Raw genomic sequence first — 21,058 nt, forward strand, 5'->3', positions numbered from 1 at the left:
TACAGCAGGAACTTTCTGAAGGTCAAAGAGCAAATTGTGCAACCTGTGAAGTGCTGTTCCTGTGTCATTGAAGTTAATCAGCAAGAGACGAGGAAAAGTGACTGATGAGACAGGGGTAAACCTTTCAATTCAAGGATCACCATCAATGCCTGATTGTTAGGAACTTAAAGTTTATTCAGGGAAAGCAAGGAGTTGATCAAAGAATTAAAACCTTAAAACAATGAAAGTGCTGCTGTTGAACTTTCACCTTAAGCCACACAGGGTTTTTAAATTCAGAGCTCCTTACTCACCTGCTCAACATCAAAGTGAATGTCTGGTGGCTAATGCAAATACTAGAGCTGCTAGGACATTCCTTAGGCTACTGGGAAAGAAAGATAGTTAAGACTTCAACAGATTCTTTATTTCTTTTTTAATGTGGTCAAAACTTCTTTTAAGAGGAGGGAATAAAAGCCTGATAGAAGAAGGTTTATCAGCATAGAGGAGAAGGATATTTCTGGTTTGAATTTGACAAAGGATCAAGTAATATATCTACTTGCTGGAAATGTACCCAGGGACTATAAGCATACTCCCTTTCTAGGCCCTTGCAAACAGTTTAACATTTATTTATTTATGAGACAGAGTCTCACTCTATTGCCCAGGCTGGAGTGTGCAGTGGCACGATCTTAGCTCACAGCAACCTCTGCCCCCCAGATTCAAGCAATTCTCCTGTCTCAGCCCCTCACTGCCACCGAGTAGCTGGGATAACAGGCGTGCACCACCATGCCCAGCTAATTTTTTGTGTTTTTAGTAGAGATGGGGTTTCACCATGTTGGCCAGGGTGGTCTCAAACTCCTAACCTCAGGTGATCCACCCGCTTTGGCCTCCCAAAGTGCTGGGATTACAAACATAGGCCATCATGCCCAGCCTAGTTTAACATTTTTATACCTTAGAAACCTAACCTGATAGTAAATAGAATAACTTCTATACATAATGTAGACTGATTAATGGTAAATTGTTTTACAGGAGGTACAGAATCTTTTTTTTTATATATCAATCTTTCAAAACAGCCAAGGGCAAAAGGTTAAATTATAGAAATGAAAATATTTCTGTAGAGAACTAAACTAATGTGCTGTAGCTGTATACAAGTACAGAGGGTTAGGGGGATGAATAGAAGTTAGTGTAACTGAAAAGGATGCAGAAGGAAAAGAGTGGGAGTGTGATTGAGTTGTGAGGGAACCAGGACCAGATCCTGTAGGGCTACAATGGTAAGGACTTTGGATTTTATTCTAAGGTGTTTGAAAGCCATTAGCAGATTGAAAGCAGAAGAAGAACGAGCAACTAATGTAAATTATATGTTGAAGCTAAACGGAGGCCAAAGGTACCATGGTATGCTTTGGACGGTAATATAGACATGTCAGAATGAAAAGAACCTGGGTTGATATTGATGTAAGAAAAAAAATTTTTTTTGAGACGGGAGTTCATGCTGTTGCTTAGGCTGGAGTATAGTGGCATGATTATGGCTCACTGCAGCCTCAACCTCCCGGGGCTCAAGCCATCCTCCCAGCTCAACCTCCCGAGTAGTTGGGACTACAGGCCTGCACCACCATGCCCAGCTGACTTTTTGTATTTTTTTGTAGGGATGGGGTCTCACTTTGTTGCCCAGGCTGGTCTTGAACTCCTGGGCTCAAGTGATTCTCCCACCTTGGCCTCCCGAAGTGCTGAGATTACAGACATGAGCCACTGTGTCTGGGCCCTGATGTAAAATCTTTTAAATTTGAAAATATGTTGTGGTTTTAGAGTTATATAGAAGCTACAAACATGAGGTGTTGATATACATACATATATATGTTGTATATATATGTACATATATTTCTTTTTGTTTTTCAACAGTGTTGTTAAACAGTAATGAACCTTTTTTCATGTATTCTTTATTTTTATTCTGTTCCATTTTATGTTTTTTTTAAAAAAATGCTAGTTGCAACTCACTAAATTGGCTTAGTGACCCACTAATGTATCAGAACTTGAAGTTTGAAAACCACTGTAAATATCATATAATCCCCTTATTTAACTTGCCCAGGCACATATTACTAAAAATAACCTGACCAGAATCCAGACATTACCACATTTCCCAAGAATATATTTATTAAAAAAAAAACTCTCTTATACAATGTAACATTAAGTTCCAGTGTAGAAAAAATTTTGAGGGTAAATATTCCTACTTGAAAGTATTGTCTGTCCTTATCTCCCTGGGTGAAATGTTAAGTCCTGTAAGTTTCAAATGTATATAAAATATCAACACAATTTTCTAATTAATGGTCTGTAATTAGATATACAAACTGCTAATCAAAGTAACAGTTGGTCTATTTTGAATTATAAAGAGAATAAGTCATTTATAGACAGCCTAGTGGCCTTTAAATTGTCAGCTACCAATTAATGAAATGAAATGTAATTTGAACATTTTCTGCAGATTGCTTCTTAGTCTTTAGTTGTATTTAATTTTGGAAGAGAGCTGTGGGAGGGGTGAAGGATAAATGAAACATAAAGGTTGTGTCCCCTGTGAAGTAATGAGGAAAAATGGCCCTTTTAATTTTCTTATTTGAACTCTTGCTTCTGTGTTCCCCAGTTCTGTGACTTTTGAAAGATACTTAATATACCTGCATCTCACTTTTTTCCTTTATAAATGAAAGTAGTAATATCTTTTTTTGTTTGTTTGTTTGTTTTTGAGATGGAGTCTCGCTCTGTTGTCCAGGCTGGAGTGCAGGGGCACGATCTTGGCTCACTGCAACCTCTGCCTCCCGGGTTCAGGTGATTCTCCTGCCTCAGCCTCCCAAGTAGCTGGGATTACAGGCACGTGCCACCACACCACCATACACCACCATGTTGGCGAGGCTGGTCTCGAACCTCTGACCTCAAGTGATCTGCCCGCCTCAGCCTCCCAAAGTTCTGGGATTACAGGTGTGAGCCACCACACCTGGCCCAAAATAGTAATATCTTTATCATAGCTTTAATGTTAAATGAGGGCCTGATGGCAAAAGTATATTTTGATATATAGTGTATTAGGTGTCTTTTTACCTTTCTTCCTTAGGAAGAAATTCAGTGAAAATGTGTTACTAAAATAAGTAGGGCTGAAGAGTGTAGAAAAATCGAAAAAGAAAGGTACATCTTTTTTTACTGGTGGTTCTCTTCCTAGTAAGTCTATTGTGTGTGATCCCAGTTGTGCTGAAATTTTTAAGGATTTGTAAGTGATAAATAGGTAGGCTTCTTGTGCCTCCTGCTATCCTTTCTGTTTTTAAAGAGGGAGGGTTACCCAAGTGATGAGAAGCAAATTTGGACAACCATCACCACTAATTTTAGAATATTTTCATCACCTCAAAAAGAAACCTTGTACCCATCCCATTCCTACCTGCCACTTCAGCCTTTTGTAAGCACTCATGTACTTTTTGTCTGTATAGCTTTGCCTATTCTGGATGTTTCATATAAAATGAATCATTATAATACATCAGTCTTTTGTGACTGACTTCTTTTACTTCACATAATGTTTTAAACGTTCATTCATGTTATAGCATGTTATCAATACTTCACCCCTTTATTGCCAAATAATATTCAGTTATATGAATGTCTACCACATTTGTTTATTCATTTATCAGTTGATGGATAGTTGGATTATTTTCCCTTTTTGGCTATTATGAATAACGCCAACATTCGTGTAGAAGTTTTTATGAGAACATGTTTTTAGTTCTCTTGGATGTATACATAGGAGTGGAATTGCTGGGTTGTATACTAACTTTATGTTTAACATTTTGAGGACCTGACAAACTCTTTTTCCAAAGAGGTTGTACCGTTTTATGTAGCTGAATTTTAAATCACCTAGTTTTCAGATTCTAATTTCATATATATTAAAGGAGAACCTTAACTGAAATGAGTGGTTTGAATTAATAGGGGAAAAATTCACGTGCAATAGTTGGCAAAGCTGGAAGCATTTTTTTTAAAAGTACATTTGGAATTATTACTATTAATATTTGGCCCTTTTTTGTGTTTTTTTTTTTTTTTTTGCAGTTTTATCTTCAAGACACTAAAAGTAGTAATGGTACTTTTATAAATAGCCAGAGATTGAGTCGAGGCTCTGAAGAAAGTCCACCATGTGAAATTCTTTCTGGTGACATTATCCAGTTTGGAGTAGACGTGACAGAGAATACACGGAAAGGTACGGGTATGGATCACTTTTTTTATTACTTGTCTTTTAAAGGTTACTTAATTTTTTATTCTCTTACTTGACATTATGAAACATTACATGCTTGTGAAAGCGATTTAAATACAGCATTATATACAGTGAAAAGTTAAAAGTCTCATACTTTCCGTATTGCTCTTCTAAAATTTTAAATTCTGAAGTGTTAATTAGTAATTTATATTCTTCATCACAGTCAGGGACCAATCAGCTGCAATGACAGCATACCCCACCAAGACAAGCTTAAATCACAGGATATTTATTATTGATGATGAGACTTAATGAGAGATCTGGAGGCAGATAGGTTCATTTGTTCAGTTGACTCAATGAGATCATCAGGGATCCAGGGTCTTACTGTCTTCTGTTCTACTGTCTTAAACATTTTAGTTCCTCATGCTTTTGGTTGTTGCTTCATGGTCATAAGATGATGGCTGCAAGCCCCAGGCATCATTTTCCTCACACCAGTATCCTAGGCAAAAAGGATGAGGCGGGGATAAAATGCCTTCTTGTGTGGCTCTCTTCTTATGTTGAAAGAACAATCTTTTGCAGAATCCTTCCAGCAGATTTCTCCTTAGGTCTCACTGGCCACATGGGTAGATCGCATACATAGTTACCTGCAGCTACAAAGAAGTCTGGTGAAGTTACTTAATCTCATGAAAGGGAGCAAGAAGATCTATGATTGACGTAGATCAGTTTTGATTTATTCCTTCAGGTTGTGTGTACATTGTTACCCCAAACAAAATTAGAGCTCTCTTAGCAAGAAAGAAGATGGAAAGGTAGTAGAGGTAGGCAGCTAATAGTAGCTATCACAAGTATAAAGTAAAATTTAATGTCTCACAATTTTTGAAATTGAAAGTTCTTTAGCTAAATAAATGTAGATTGATCTTTGTTTTTACAATTCAGAAGCTTCCTGCCTCTACCTAGTTCACTGTCTTCTTTATGACCATGAAATTATATAGCTAAATCATAAAACTAAATGGATAAAAACCATAAGTGTTTAGTTCCACTTCATTAGTTTAATATGGATAGTGCAACCATTTGGCAAGTTTCTCCTTTCATTTGTCTGAACATACTCTGATCTGGTGTTACTGGTCAGAATTTTGCATAGTAGAGATGGTGATGGTGGTGATGATGATAATGCTGGTGATGCTGGTGTGTGTTCATATGCATATTTATGCATATACTTTCACTGGTATTGCAACAGCAGTATTATTTTTAATGGGTTTTTTTGGCCTCCTCAGAAAGTTAGGTTTTGATATTTGAATTTGGGCAGGGCCAACATCTTAGGAATTTCCATTTACAATTGTAAACCAAAAAAGAAAGGTTTGTATTTTGGTAAAGAATATTGACACTTCTTACTAAGAGAATTCAACTTATATATGACCATACTGGGAACAGCTGCATTAGACACTCCTATATCTGCTGTTGCCATATCACACCTACAAGTCATTCAGCAAACAGCAAACCGAGCTCATTAAATGGAACCCCGACTGTGAGTAACCCATAGAGAAAAAGAGAATTTGATTACATTGTCTTTCTCCAAGGAATGTCTGTCTTCTTGGCTTGCATTTCCTAAAGGGAATTATTAGGTGTTGATTGATAAAAAGGATGAGGTAATGAAATACATTTAGAGAATACTTAGGTAAGATAAGCAGGACTTCTTGGAGCTTTTAATATGCTGACATATATGCAGATTTCCAAGGAGGTGGCCATTATAGAATGCAACTCTTTCCAAACTCCTTTCCACTGTTTTATCCCATCTATCTGTGAGGGTCTATCTGTGAGGGATACTCTTTAGAAAATGCTATAGAAAGCTAAGAAGATGACCCTGAGATTCAAGGTTCCTCTTAGTATAATCTTATTTTAGTAACATTAGTTTTACTAATTAGTTTTACTAATTAGTAACATTAGTGAGACGGAGTCTCACTCTGTTGCCAGGCTGGAGTGCAGTGGCACCATCTCCAGTCACTGCAACCTGTCTCCCGGGCTCAAGTGATTCTCCTGCCTCAGCCTCTCGAGTAGCTGGGACTACAGGTGCATGCCACCACTCCCAGCTAATTTTTGTATTTCTAGTAGAGACGGGGTTTCACCATGTTGGCCAGGATGGTCTCGTTCTCTTGACCTCGTGATCTGCCCATCTCAGCCTCCCAAAGTGCTGGGATTACAGGCTAAGCCATCACGCCTGGCCAGTAACATTGGATTTTTACAGTCTTCTGTGAAATTTGATTTATCTTTTATGCTAACTTTAAGGAGATTAGATTAAAAAAAAAAAACTTGCATCATTTAAAATGTTGTTTCTTTTGGTACTTACTGGCTTCAAAAAGTTGACTTATGTTAAGCATGGGCTCTTGGGATACAGCTGTGTCACCAGTTGAGTACTACCTGTTTAAGGACATACCAGAAAAAAAGTATTGATTTTTATCCTATGCTAAACAGTGCTGTGATAACTTTTGTATCACTTGGAGAATGCTCCTGAAATTATGCAACACTACTAGATAACGCCTGGATCAAAGAGGAAATCAAAAGGGAAATTTCACACTATATTGTAAAGAGAGGAGACTTTTATGCCAAAATATAGTAAGTCTTTTAGTCAGATAAAATTAATAATCTTAAATTCCATTCGTGTTAAAGAAGAAAGACAATTAAGAAATCTGACACTAATCAGAAGAAATTAGAAAACGAATAAGTAAAAGAATCTGAAAAGGAGAAATAAAAGCAGAAATAATGAAACAAAAAATTCTACAAGGGATAAACCAACCCAAATGCTGGTTCTTTTATTGATAAAAAGAAAACAAACAGTGAACAAGGTAATTAATAAACCGTAATGCATTAAGTTAAAAATACTAGCGAAAATATGCAAGATGAGAAATGAGAAAGGAGAAATAAAACACAAATACAGGATATACTACAAGTATAATAAGAGAATCTTATATAGCTATCTATGGCAAAGAGAAAAGAAAAAATTAGAGTAAATTGATGTTTTCCTAGCAAAATTATCTCAAGAAGTGGAAAAATTTGATTAATTGATTGTTTTTGAAAGAGACTAAAAAGTTATTAAAGATTCACCATTGAAAAGACACCAGAAACAGAGGGATTTACAGCTGAATTTGATCTTATTTTAAAAAACAGATAAACCCTGTGTTATTTAAGTAATTCCAAACATAAAGATGGAAAGCTTTCAGAATCCTTTAAAGAACCTAGCATATCATTAATGTGAAAATCTGATAAAGATATAGATACAAAAAAGAAAACTATAATTAATTTTATTTATAACAATAGATGAAAATTTTCAATTAAGATACTAGGCCAGGGCTTGGCATAGTGGCTCATGCCTGTAATCCTAGCACTTTGGGAGTCTGAGGCAGGTGGATTGCTTGAGCCAAGTAGGTTGATACCAGCCTGGGCAACATGGTGAAACCCCATCTCTACCAAAAATGCAAGAATCAGCTGGGCGTGGTGATGCACGCCTGTAGTCCCTGCTACTCGGGAGACTGAAGTGGGAGGATGGCTAGAGCCTGGGAGGCAGAGATTGCAGTGAGCCATGACCGCACCACTGCACTCCAGCCTGAGCAACAGAGCCAGACCCTGTCTCAAAAAAAAAAAAAAAAAAAAATGCTATTAGGCCAGACACAGTGGCTCCCACCTGTAATCCCAGCACTTTGGGAGGCTGAAGTAGGAGGAGCCCTTGAGCCCAGGAGTTCAAACCAGCCTGGGCAACATAGGGAGACACTGTCTCTACCCGCTCCCCTGCCCCCAAATTTTTTTTAATTAGCTGTGGGCATGGCAGCTTGCACTTGTCTCAGCTACTCCAGAGGCTGAGGTGGGAGGATCGCTTCACTTGAGCCCAGGAAGTTGAGGCTGCAGTGAGCCCTGTTCATGCCATTGCACTCCAGCCTTGTCTCTAAAAACAAAAGATATTAACAAATTAAATTCAGAAATAAAGCTAGAATAAACAACAAAGTAGGATTTATTCCAGAAATGCCAAGATGAGTCAGTATCAGGCAGTCTATCAACATAATCCACAGACTAAAGTAGAAAGACCATGTAACTGTATAATCAGTAGTTGTGTCACTGAATAACCAGAGATATTGAAAAGGCATTTGATCAAATTTAGGAGTTACCCCTAATAAAAATTCTAAATAAATAGGATGAAAAGAAAACTAAGTAAAATAAAAATGTTAAATAGAATAAAAAATAGCAAAATACTATACAGCTGTGAAAATGTGTGGACTAAATTTGCATATATAAACAAGATAAATCTCAAACTTTATCTCAAGCAAACTGTCAAAGGATTTGTATAGTGTAACCATTTACAGAAAGCATGAATGCCTGCAAAACAATACTATATAGTGCTTTTGAATACACTTATAATAAAGTACATTTGTATACATGTGAATGATAAATAGGACTTATGAAAGGATGTTTTTGGCATCATTGTGTATCATACTAAAAACAATGGAAGCATAATTTTAAAACTCCCCATTTTACAGGTATTAAAAAGAAAAAATTATATTAATTGCAGGAATTTCTATAAGATATAATGTTGAGTAAAGAATCAATTGTTTTTAATAATTTCATTATTTAAAATAGTCTCACCAATCCCTATAAATACATATATGTTAGACATATATATCTCTAGATCTTTAATGTGAGTCATCCAGGAGTGTGGGTGGGAGGGAAGAAGGAATAGAGGAGAAGAGGGAGGCAAATTAAAAGGGAGAGGTTACTAGAACTACAATTAAAAAATCACCCAGTATGTAGGACATTTATGTATTTATATAAACTAATTTGTGTATATGTTAAAAAATTTCAGAAAAAGAATATATATAATATGTAAGATTGTATGTGTGTGTATCAGGATTTTGTTAAAAAGGTAACATGAGCCTAATGCCACTGAACATATCGGTTCATATTAGTGTCATTTCTGTTCTTAGCAATCCAAAACAATCTTTTTTAAATTTTTTTAATTTATAGAGATGGGGCCTCACTGTGTTACCCAGGCTGGTCTCGAACTCCTGGCCTCAAGTGGTCCTCCTGCCTCAGTCTCCCAAAGTGGTGGGATTAAAGGCTTGAGCCACTGGACCCCACCAACAATCTGATTTTGATGTTTGGCATTCTTTGTGTATGGCTTCAAGGAGAAAACTCAATGGTCAGGCATGTACACATAAGCTGCTCTATACTGATAAAATATTATTGTAAACAAAGAGCTGACATTCTAATAGGTTTTTTAAAAGAAAGGAAGAAAGTGAGAAAGCCAAGGTTTACCAACCTAACCACTGGCCACTCCTCTTTTCCTGGACCCACAAACTGCTTAAAGAATGAGTTTTCTGGGTCACACATTATTACAGTAACCCTCTCTTGCAAAACTTGGGGCCAGTTAGTTCTGTGAACACATGTAACTTCAGTCAGCTCATTACTTCAGGCCTTCATCACCAATATCTTTTTCTTAGTTAAGCTCCTGTGAACAAAGGGCCTATAAAGAGCAAAGTCAATGGTGTATCTTCCTTTGGCATTGTGCTTCAACTGCACTGAATTACTTTTACTCCCCCTAATAGACCTGGCCTTCAAGCCCTTGCACATGCTTTTTCCTATGCCTAGAAACCTTTCTTGATCCTCAGGGCTGGACAAGGTGCCCACTCCATGCCCCTGTTGTACCCTGTACTCATCCCTTTTATGTGTTTACTGCCCTCACTAAACTGTAAGCTGTGCAAGTATAGGAAGTGTGTCTGTCTTCACTGTAGAATCTCCACACACAACCTGGAACATATTGGTTGGGTAAATTTTAGAATGTCCCATTAATCTTCATCTATCTTTGTTTGTTTTTTGAGACAAGGTCTCACTCTGTTGGCCAGGCTGGAGTGCAGTGGCACGATTTCGGCTCACTGCAAGCTCTGCCTCCTGGGTTCTTGCCATTCTCCTGCCTCAGCCTCCCTAGTAGCTGGGACTACAGGCACCCACCACCACGTCCGGCTAATTTTTTTGTATTTTTAGTAGAGACAGGGTTTCACTGTGTTAACCAGGATGGTCTCTCTCTCCTGACCTCGTGATCTGCCTACCTCAGCCTCCCAAAGTACTGGGATTACAGGCGTGAGCCACTGTGCCTGGCCCCTAAATCTCTTTTAAACCAAGCATTTCCCAAACTCATCAGACCCTCAGATCCTTTTTTGTAACACTTGCTAGCATTTTGGGAAATGCTGCTATGTGTAGTTGATTAATATAAGTATTAGAACAAAATATTTTCATCAGGTTGCTTTAATTGCCTTTTGCAAATCAAAAGGATAACATGTCTATGCATGTGTGTATCTGGTTGTCATGAGAATCACATTAAAGGCATTGCTGACTGGACTAAATTGTCAGCTTAGTCAGACATGGGTTATTTTTGTTTTTGTTTTTTAAATTGCCTTCAACTGTGCAGCAACTCTGTACTGCCCAGTCAATATTAGCCCTTGGTTCATCTCATAGATTTGCGCATCAGCTCATTTGCTGAACTTCAGGGTAATGTGTCTGAACAACAGAATTACTGATGTTGTATATTACAGGTTGTCACCTCTGGAACTAGTTTTATTCTATAACTTGTTCTACCTATTTTTCTTTTTTAAAAAACAACTTTATACCAAATTAAAGTGTAGGTATTGCTGGATCTTCATGTTGTATTATGCTCCTGTATTTATTACAGGCTATTTATAGTGAATCTCTTGAGGAGCCATCCTCTAGAAACTCGTTTATCATAAGAGAGAGAAATCTATCTCTTCTGTCTTTTGCCTGGGAAAGGAGAAAGCTAGGTGGTTCCTACAAATAGAGATGAACCCTAATGTCTTAAAAGTAAGAAACATCTTTGCACAGGAGTAATGGGAGCTATAAAATACTAAGCAGGCATGTTCCTCAACATCTTCAGTAAAATGCTTTCTGTACCAGGTGACTCTGCTAAGTACACAGGTTTTTAAACTGAGAAGCAGATAATCCTTGATGCCCTCAAAGAGTTGAATCTAATTGGTGAGACAACAGTTTCTGTAAATTGTAAATATTCACAATGCAATGTGCTTAATGTTTTAAGAAATAGATATAGGAGGCTCTGGGGATATCTTACCCAGATACTGAGCTTTGGTGAAGGAATTAGAAAATCTGAGCCTGGAGACTAAGTAGCACATGGTCATGCAGGCGAGAGGATAAAAACATTGCTTACAGAAGGGACAGCCTGTGTAAAAGGCATGGGGCTGTGAAAGGTAAAGTGCTTGGAGATCGCAGGTAGCTTGGCTTTGTATAGGATATCCTTCGTAGCAGGATAGAGGATGAGGTCAGACAGGAATGAAGGAGCCCAGTGGTTCATGGCCATGGTTATTGTGCTGGGCAGAGTTTAGAAGACTGTCAATAGATGGTTCTGTTTTTTATTGTTGTTTATTTGTTTGTTTGTGTTTTTGAGACAGGGTCTTGCCCAGCTGGAGTGCAGTGGTGTGATCATGGGTCACTGTAGCCTCGAAATCCCAGGCTCAAGCGATCCCCCAGCCTTAGCCTCCTGAGTAGCTGGGTGCAGGTGTGCACCACCCCCACCCTGCTAATTTTAAAATTTTTTGTAGAGAGTGGGTCTCACTATGTTGCCCAAGCTGAACTCAAGTGATCCTCCCACCTCAGCCTCCCACAGCACTGGGATTAGGGGTGTGAGCCACTGTGCCCTGCCAATAGATGGTTCTTGATCTGTGTTAGCACTTTTTATATAATCAATTAGTAATGAAAATCAATATTGAATACATGGTGTTAAATTCCTTAATTTTAATGTGCATTTCCAGATGACCGTCATATTACTTCATGTTTATAATATCATCTTGATGATTCGTCGGCCTGATAATTTAATATCCCCAAATGCATTAGCTCTATTTTTTTTTTTTTGAGATGGAGTCTCGCTCTGTCACCCAGGCTGGAATGCAGTGGCATGGTCTTGGCTCACTGCAACTTTCGCCTCCCAGGTTCAAGCAGTTCTGCTGGCCTCAGCCTCCCGAGTAGCTGGGATTGCAGGCACCTGCCACCACACCGGCTATTTTTTTTTTTTTTCTGGGATGGAGTCTCACTCTGTTGCCCAGGCTGGAGTGCAATGGCACGATCTTGGCTCACTGCAACCTCTGCCTCCCAGGCTCAAGCGATTCTCCCACCTCAGCCTCCTGAGTAGCTGGGATTACAGGCACCCACCATCATGTTGAGCAGGCTGGTCTTGAACTCCTGACCTCAGGTGATCTGCCTCGGCCTCCCAAGGTGCTAGGATTACAGGCATAAGCCACCATGCCTGGCCTAATTTTTGTATTTTTAGTAGAGGGGTTTTGCCATGTTGGCCAGGCTGGTCTTGAACTCCTGACCTCAGGTGATCTGCCCACCTCAGCCTACCAAAATGCTGGGATTACAGACGTAAGCCACTGTGCCCAGCCTAAGTTTTATATTTTTAGTAGAGGGGTTTTGCCATGTTGGCCAGTCTGGTCTCAAACTCCTGACCTCAGGTGATCCACCTGCCTCGGCCTCCCAAAGTGCTGGGATTACAGGCGTGAGCCACGGAGCCCGGCCTAATTTTTGTGTTTTTAGTAGAGAGGTTTCACCATGTTGGCCAGGCTGGTCTCAAACTCCTAACCTCAGGTGATCCACCCACTTTGGCCTCCCAAAGTACCAGGATTACAGGCGTGAGCCACCATGCCCGGCCAACATTAGCTCTATTCTTAAAATTCAGTTTTGTTGAGATATAATTTACGTATAACACAATTTTACATGTACAATTCAGTGAGTTTTGACAAATATATATGGTCTCATAACCACCACTCCCCTAATCGTGATGTAGTGTATTTTCATCAGCCTGCATTAGTTTTTAATCAGAGCTTAGTGAAATAAATAATTCTTTGAACTCTGGAAAATGTAATACAGTATTTGAAGAATAAAGAGAAATAAAAAACCATCAACCTTCAAGCCAGAAAACAATTTTTTAAAATTAAACCCACATATAGAGAAACTCTGTACAAGTGCTACTTTCAGAAGTTTTCTCTCTTAAAATCTTCAATAGGAAAAGGAGGAAGTAAGATGCAACAGTAAGAAGCTGTCTACAAAGGGACTGTACTGATGTCATTTTGGGGGTGGAGGAAGAAACAACTATCAAGAAAACAAAACAAAATTTTAAATATTGAAATGGAAACATGAGACACTAGCAAACAATTCTGATACTTAATAGCAGAGAATTGTGGAAGCAGTTTCACTTGTCTGAGGTCTTGGTTTTCTCACCCATAAAATGGGGGATTGAGTGGCATTTCTCAACTGTATTATGCAGAACTTTAGAGTTTTGTGAGGTGTGGTTAGGTGTGTAATAGGTTGGGGAAAGGAAGATTTGGAATAAGAACTATATTTTAAATTTGGGAATAGTCAGACCTTATGTTTGATACTGGCAGATGGGGAAAAGTGTATTTCCCCCTCACAGTTTTATTTCCATATATTCAACTGACTTTTTATTGACTATTATTACAGAATTGGAGATTAAGACACTTTTCAAAATGATTCTATCCTTATTTCTACCTCGAAATTGTGATTCATTATGGACAAGATGAGTTTCTCCAGGGTAATAATGTCATTAAACCACTAGCTTTATTTTCTTTCTGAGAAATTGTTACTTTTAAGAATAAACTATATTTACATATGAGAGGTGCGAAGTTTTATATTTTTAAACAATTATTTCATCCATGTTATTTGTTTGTTTCAACCAGTTACCCATGGGTGTATTGTTTCCACAATAAAACTTTTTCTACCAGATGGTATGGAAGCCCGGCTCCGCTCAGAGTGAGTATAATTTAGTACTGTGAAGTTTTTGTGAAGTTTAGTACTGTAAAGAATTTAGTAATAATATTCTACGTGATGGTATACTGCTAATACCTGCTTCAGGACTATTTAAATAATGTTAGAAAATTGATTAGTACTTTTTGGAATATAATACACTTCAGTTTAAATTGCTTTTTTGCTTTAGTTACAATTCTAGTGAATAATAATGTATCAAAGGCAAAGATTATTTTGTTTCCAAATTTAATTTATATTTTGATGGATAATTAGTTGTTCTTCACAATGTTTCAAGTATATAAGTTACTGGTAAGTGATAGCTTCATTCCTTTTTATTTTCATTTAATATAGGACTTCTTAAACTGTGATCACTTCTGGTATTAATGCCAGTGTCACAATCTTATAAGACCTTGAGGATACCAATATAGTTGGTAGCTTATTTTGGTGGGAGGTTTTTGAAGATTTTTCCAATGTCCTATTTACTTTTTGTATGAAGGAGTGTAAAGGTCATTTAGAGGCTGACATTTGAAAGGGAAAATTACCCATAAAATCTAGATTTTTAAAAGCATATGTAAGTACATTTTGATCTTGGGCTTTTCAGAGATTATTATTATGAAGTGTTGAAGGGAGTTGAGCAATCTTTAAACTTAACATTTTTTATTTGTGGGAAAAGCCTTGAATATGCTAGAAGCTTGTTTTTATACCCAACATAATATTTTCCTGTCTTTCAAAAACAGAGACAGTGACCTGAGGGTAGGAGGTTAAGAGAAGCAATAAATTGAAGGAAAAGTAGAGCATTGAATAGGAAAGTGAGAAGGAAAGATTAAGCAGAGCGAGGCCCTCCCATTACTGTCTGTGCTTTCAGTAGAATCATTTATTTTATGCTTGTTAGAAGCCACATACTTTTCCTTGTTTGTTTACTTTTCAAGATATCTGAAGCAAAATAGCATAGGTTTTAAAACATTTTAATTCTTTTTTTCCTTTTTTTTGTCCTTGGCATATGAAGTAATATTGTAAATTTAAAACATTAATGTGTTTTCTATTTGCGATTACAGCTTAATTATTAAAATTAAAATAAACTTTAGGAAGTTTAATATAACTTAGCTTTTAAGAGTCAAGAATTAAGGTTTTAGAAATGAGTAACTATTAATCAACTAATGATATATTGCTTCTTAAAGACCTTGATGTTTGTATTGGATAATGAGATTTTTCTTTCATGCAGTTTGAAAACTTTGAATAGTTACATAAGGAATCATCTGTGTTCTCAGGTTCCTTCTAGTAGAACTTGTAAATTTTTTCAAAGTCAGTTGGAATGTATTGTGTCTCCATCCTTTGTGTTTCTCTAATTCTTTTCATCTTTGCCCATTTTCTTCTCATTGTTTGGCTTTTCTTATATGGTTAAATATTAGTATCACTTAAATTTTTGCTGCCAATGTAGTTATACATAATCTAACTTTCTGGAGAAGATGAATTTTGAACAAGCAATTCTCCAGAGCTGGAGGAAGATCAGAATGGCCTTTAGAGTTGGGTAGTCCAGTTTAAAGTCTGACTCCACTTGTTCTGTGACTTGATCAGGCAACATTTTTCTCATTTGAAATATGAAGATGATGATAGTACCTATTTAACAGGAATTTTATGAGAATTAAACAAGATTTAGTACTTAAAGAACTTGGCATAGTACTTGGCATATAATAAGCACACAATAAACATTAGCTGTTTCTATTACTGTAAACTAATTTTTAAAAGCATTAAGATGCTTTTGGGTATGCCAGAAAGCCTAGAGTTTAAGTTCCATTGTGTACATAGCATTTATTGCTTTTAAGAACTTCAGAAGATAGTACTCAACAAGCTGACTTTTTTCCTTCCTTAATTTTTATTACACCGCACAAATAATTTTCCTTTTGTTTTGTTTTCTTTTTTCTTTCTTTTCCTTTTTTTTTTTTTTTTTGACAGCCTGGTTCTGTTGCCTAGGCTGGAGTGTAGTAATCTTGGCTCGCTGCAACTCCACCTCCCGGGTTCAAGCAATTCTTGTGCCTCAGCCTCCTGAGCAGCTGGGACTACAGGTGCACACCACCACGCCCAGCTAATTTTTTGTACTTTTAGTAGAGATGGGTTTTACCATGTTGCCCAGGCTGCTCTTGAACTCCCGAGCACAGGCAATCCACCCACCTTGGTCTCCCAAAGTGCTGGGATTATAGGCCTGAGCCACCACGCCTGGCCAATAATTTTTAAATGATAAGAAACAGAGAGGCCCGGTCAATAATTTTCTAATGATAAGAAACAGAGAGGCCCAGCCACTAATTTCCTTCCTTCCTTCCTTCCTTCCTTCTTTCTTTCTCTCTTTCTTTCTCTCCCTTTCTCTCTCTTTCTTTCTTTTCTTTCTTTCTTTTTTTTTTTTTTTTTTTGAGACAGAATCTCACTTTTGTCAACCAGGCTGGAGTGCGGTGGGATGATTTCGGCTCACTGCAGCCTCCACCTCTCAGGTTTAAGTGATTCTCCTACCTCAACCTCCCAAGTAGCTGGGATTACAGGTGCATACCACCATGCCCAGCTAATTTTTGTGTTTTCAGTAGAGATGGGGTTTTACTATATTGGCCGGGCTACCTCAAACTCCTGACCTCAGGTGATCTGCTCCCCTCAGCCTCCCAAAGTGCTGGGATTACAGGCATGAGCCACTGCACCTGAGCCAACCATTTTCTAATGATTAGAAACAGAGAGGCCTGGTGCAGGTGGCTTGTGCCTGTAATCCCAGCACTTTGGCACTCTGAGGCAGACAGATTGCCTGAGCTTAGGAGTTTGAGACTAGCCTGGGCAACAGGGCAAAACCCCATCTCTACTAAAAATACAAAAAATTAGCTGGGCGTGGTGGTGAGCGCCTGTAGTCCCAGCTACTCAGGAGACTGAGACACGAGAACAGCTTGAACCCAGGAGGCGGAAGTTGCAGTGAGCCAAAATCAGACCACTTCACTTCAGGCTGGGTGACAGAGCGAGACTCTGTCTCCACAAAAAAAAATTTTAAAAATTAAAAAAATTGCATATAATCCCACCACTCTAACACTAAGTAACTATTTTCATTTTCCACATTTCCTTGTTATGGTTTGTATATGCATATGAACTTTATTCATACTTCAGAATATACTTATATCCAGGGTAGTTTTTGTAAAATACAGATGTATATCACTTTTGGAATGTGTTGCCGGATTTTTAGCCATTTGTTTATTAATGGGATTGTTATGAGAACAGAAGATTTTATACTTGGGTCACTAAGAAAGGTGAATTAAAAAAAAATCCCTATTATACCATTTGTTTCTATTTAGACTTTTTTTTTTTTTTGGAGATGGAGTCTTGCTCAGTTGCCCAGGCTGTAGTGCAGTGGTGTGATCTCGGCTCACTGCAACCTCTGCCTCCCAGGTTCAAGTGATTCTCCTGCCTCAGCCTCCCAGGTAGCTGGGATTACAGGTGCCCTCCACTACACCCGGCTAGTTTTTGTATTTTTAGTAGAAACAGGTTTCACCATGTTGGCCAGGCTGTTCCCAAACTCCTAACCTCAAATCATCTGGCATTTAGACATTCTTAAGTTCGTTTCACTATGTGTGCATATCTGCAGAGAAAAGGATATATACCCACAATGGTTATCTCTGAGTGCTGGTATTGAGTAATTTTTATGTATTTCCTCATGATTTACTTCACACATTTTCCATCATCAATATTTGTTATATTCAAGAAAAATAAATTATTGTTTAAAATGCCTATTTCAATGTTCTGGAGTAAAGTTATACATAATTTTTAAAAAATCTTTACTAGGCATCAACTTCGTTAGGGCCTGCTGATGGGCTTTGGGGATATGCAGGTGAATAGGTCATAGTTCCTGAGAACACAGATGTATAATCAAAGAAGGACAGTAAAGTTTATGTAGGCTCAATGAAGTCTGTATCATGGGTGCTCAGAAGGGAGGTGGGTGCTGGTAGTTAATATTCCATTTTATTCAGCATTTTAGTGTATTTGTGACTAGTTGAATTAGACCAGTTCTTACAGTGTTTGCAGTTATTAAGGTGGGATCAAAATTATTCCTATTTTTAACTCACGTCTAATCAGTTTTTCAGCAGCTTACATATGATTTATCAGTTCAAGCTAAGAACTTTACCCAGTCAACCTTCAAGCTAACCATTATAAGAATGGCCTCTAGGATGTGGAGTGATTAGCAGCTGGTAGAGGTCATGCGTGGTAGCCTTGCTTTGAGTCCCCTGTACTCACCCCCAACACACATAAACAGTATCTTACAGGGCCTTGTAAAATAGGGACTCTAGCTTCCTTAGCTGCTATATTCTCATGAGAGTAATAGTAGTGATCAAGTCCATTTCCAAAGCACTGTTTTAAGCTCTTTATTCATATTAATACATTTAATATCCCCAATAACTCCATGGAATTGGTTGTATGATTATCTCCCCCCCACCTTTTTTTTTTTGGAGATGGAGTCTTGCTCTATTGCCCAGACTGGAGTGCAGTGGCATGATCTCGGCTCACTGCAACCTCCGCCTCCCAGGTTCAAGCAATTCTCCCACCTCAGCCTCCCAAGTAGCTGGGACTACAGGCACATGCCACCACACCTGGCTGATTTTTGTATTATTAGTAGAGATGACGTTTCACTGTGTTGGCCAGGCTGGTCTTGAACTCCTCACCTCGTGATCCGCCCACCTTGGCCTCCCAAAGTCCTGGGATTACAGGTGTGAGCCACCTTGCCTGACTCGATTATCTCATTTTATGCATGAGGAAGCTGAGACCTATATTGATTAGGCAATTTTCCTTTCAGCTGGTGGGTAGAGCTAGATTTTGGACCCAGTATAATTTCTGAGCTGCTATACTACCTTTTTGTCAGCAGTAGTTATCAGGCCAACAAGGCAACTGGTACCAATTAATACCATCTATTTAATGTTTTGTTTTAAAGTGTTATGCTGAGTTCAGTTTCATACATACATCTAAGTTTTCAGTTAGTTTCTGAGGTGGCTGGGTAGAGAAGAGGAATAGTAGTGTTTTGATTAAAGTTGTTCTTCACTGGAACAAGTTTCCAAATTATAACCTTGCTTTCCAGAACTTTGCTTTTTAAGACTTTCTGTATAGGAATGTTTAATTTTAAAAGAACATAATTTACGTATTTCAAAATTGAAAATGGATATTTTTTTTTTTTTTTTTTTTGAGACAGAGTCTCACTTTGTCACCCAGGCTGGAGTGCAGTGGCGCAATCTTGGCTCACTGCAACCTCCACCTCCTGAGTTCAAGCGATTCTTATGCTTTAGCCTCCTGAGGAGCTGGGACTAATGGTGTGCGCCACCACGCCCAGCTAATTTTTTTATATTTTTAGTAGAGACGGGGTTTCATCATGTTGACCAGGCTGGTCTTGAACTCCAGACCTCAGGTGATCCTCCCGCCTCAGCCTCCCAAGGTGCTGGAATTACAGGCATGAGCCACCATGCCTAGCCGAAAATGGATAAAGAGTACTCCTTTTCTGTATAGAAATTCTTATAATCAAGTAATTCATCATATCCCTCAAAAAGTAGTGGCTCCTCAAAGAGCATTTAATACATTTTGGATTAGGAATTTGTTTTTAGAACTATATTGATGTGTACCAGGTAGGTTTACGTATTTTTGTTTTCTAAGAATTTTATACATTTATGAAGGATTGAAAAATAGTTCACCTTTTTTTAATTACATGAAGGCAAATGTATAAACTTTGTGGTGTAAGATATTCTGGTGCTCTCATACTCTGTTTCCTCTATTGTCCGGATATTAGATAAAACTTCTAAATTTTACTTTTCAGTGTCATCCATGCACCATTACCAAGTCCTGTTGACAAAGTAAGTTGCTAATGATTATTTTTTCCAAACTGACTCAGCTATGTTGCTTTGAAAATGTTTGTCTTTAATATGCTTTACTTAGAAATTTATTTCTCTTTTGTAACAAAATATGTAGAATGCATATAGCTATATAGTTATTATAATCTTCTGATCTTCAATATCTGGAGAATCTAAGATGGATGTTTCTTCAGAAAAAGGCTTTGTTATCTCAGTTAAATTATTCACTGTGTAAACTAGGAGTACATGTTTTGTGTCTAGCCAGGGATAAGGAGTATTCGCTGTTACTTTTTATTCTGAGATACAAGTCTGTCTAGAAATTTGTTTAAGTTTCTACCTAAATAGTTCACTCAACATTTACCAATACAGGGAGGTAATACAGAAATACAGGCTTACAAAAATTGTTCTTTTATTATCTTTGAAGGTTACTTTTTACCTGATCTGATCAGAAACTTTGCAATAATTGCTTGCTAGAAAACATTTTTCTTTTGTTCAGAAATAATGGTTTATTCAATTATAGGTTTCATTGCTAATTAGCCCCCCAAAATACATCTTTTGACATTAATGTGAGAGTCTAGTTTTCTTAGTGCAGTAACTAAACTAGTGGAAAAAATATTTTACATTTTTCTTTCATTTGAATGAAGAATGAAAGCCTGCTTGAAACTGAAGTTCTCTGTTAGACTCCTTTTTTAAAAGTAAAAGTGGTTAATCATCAACTTCTGCAATACCAAAAATTATTCAGAAGTAAATAATGGTCCTGCTAATTTAGAACTAAATTTAAAAAATAATGCCAACTCTCTGCTGTCTCGTCAGCATATTAATTAAAGTATACTTTCCAAGCTTAATAAGGACTGGTGCTATAACATCATTAATAAGCTAACACAGAGGGGTGAATATTACAGCAACCCAGTAGTCCTTCTTCCTTCTTCTTCTTCTCCTCCTGCTCCTGCTCCTCCTCCTCCTCCTCCTCCTCTTCTTTTCTTTCTTCTTTCCTCCTCCTTTTCCTCCTTGGTTTTTTCTCCTCCTTCTCCTCCTCCTCCTCCTCTTACTCCGTCTTCTCCTCCTCTTTCTCCTCTTTCTTCTCTCCCTTCTCCCCCTTCTCCTCCTCCTGTTTCTTCCTTTTACTTTCTTCTTTCTTCCTCCTTCTGCCTTCTTTCTTTTTCCTTCTTATTCTTCTTTCTTCCTTCTTTCTTCTTCCTTTTTTCTTCTTCGT

General features: G+C 37.8%; 1 protein-coding gene across 37 annotated transcripts in view; it reads left to right on the top strand.

Moving 5' to 3' along the window:
* Positions 1–21,058, top strand: part of SLMAP (sarcolemma associated protein) — a 167,973-nt gene that overhangs the window by 71,186 nt on the left and 75,729 nt on the right. For 26 of the 37 annotated variants that reach the window (XM_004034361.4, XM_055383192.2, XM_019024370.3 and 23 more), the window contains exons 3-5: positions 4,036–4,183; positions 13,930–14,002; positions 19,812–19,848. In XM_004034361.4, coding sequence (XP_004034409.4) covers positions 4,036–4,183; positions 13,930–14,002; positions 19,812–19,848 — 258 coding nt within the window. Of the gene's footprint in view, positions 1–4,035; positions 4,190–13,929; positions 14,003–19,811; positions 19,849–21,058 lie in introns of all 37 variants that reach the window. The other 11 variants (XM_019024367.3, XM_019024374.3, XM_055383189.2 and 8 more) reach the window with 1 other exon arrangement.

This window comes from Gorilla gorilla, chromosome 2 (assembly GCF_029281585.2).
Source record: "Gorilla gorilla gorilla isolate KB3781 chromosome 2, NHGRI_mGorGor1-v2.1_pri, whole genome shotgun sequence".
NCBI lineage: Eukaryota > Metazoa > Chordata > Mammalia > Primates > Hominidae > Gorilla > Gorilla gorilla.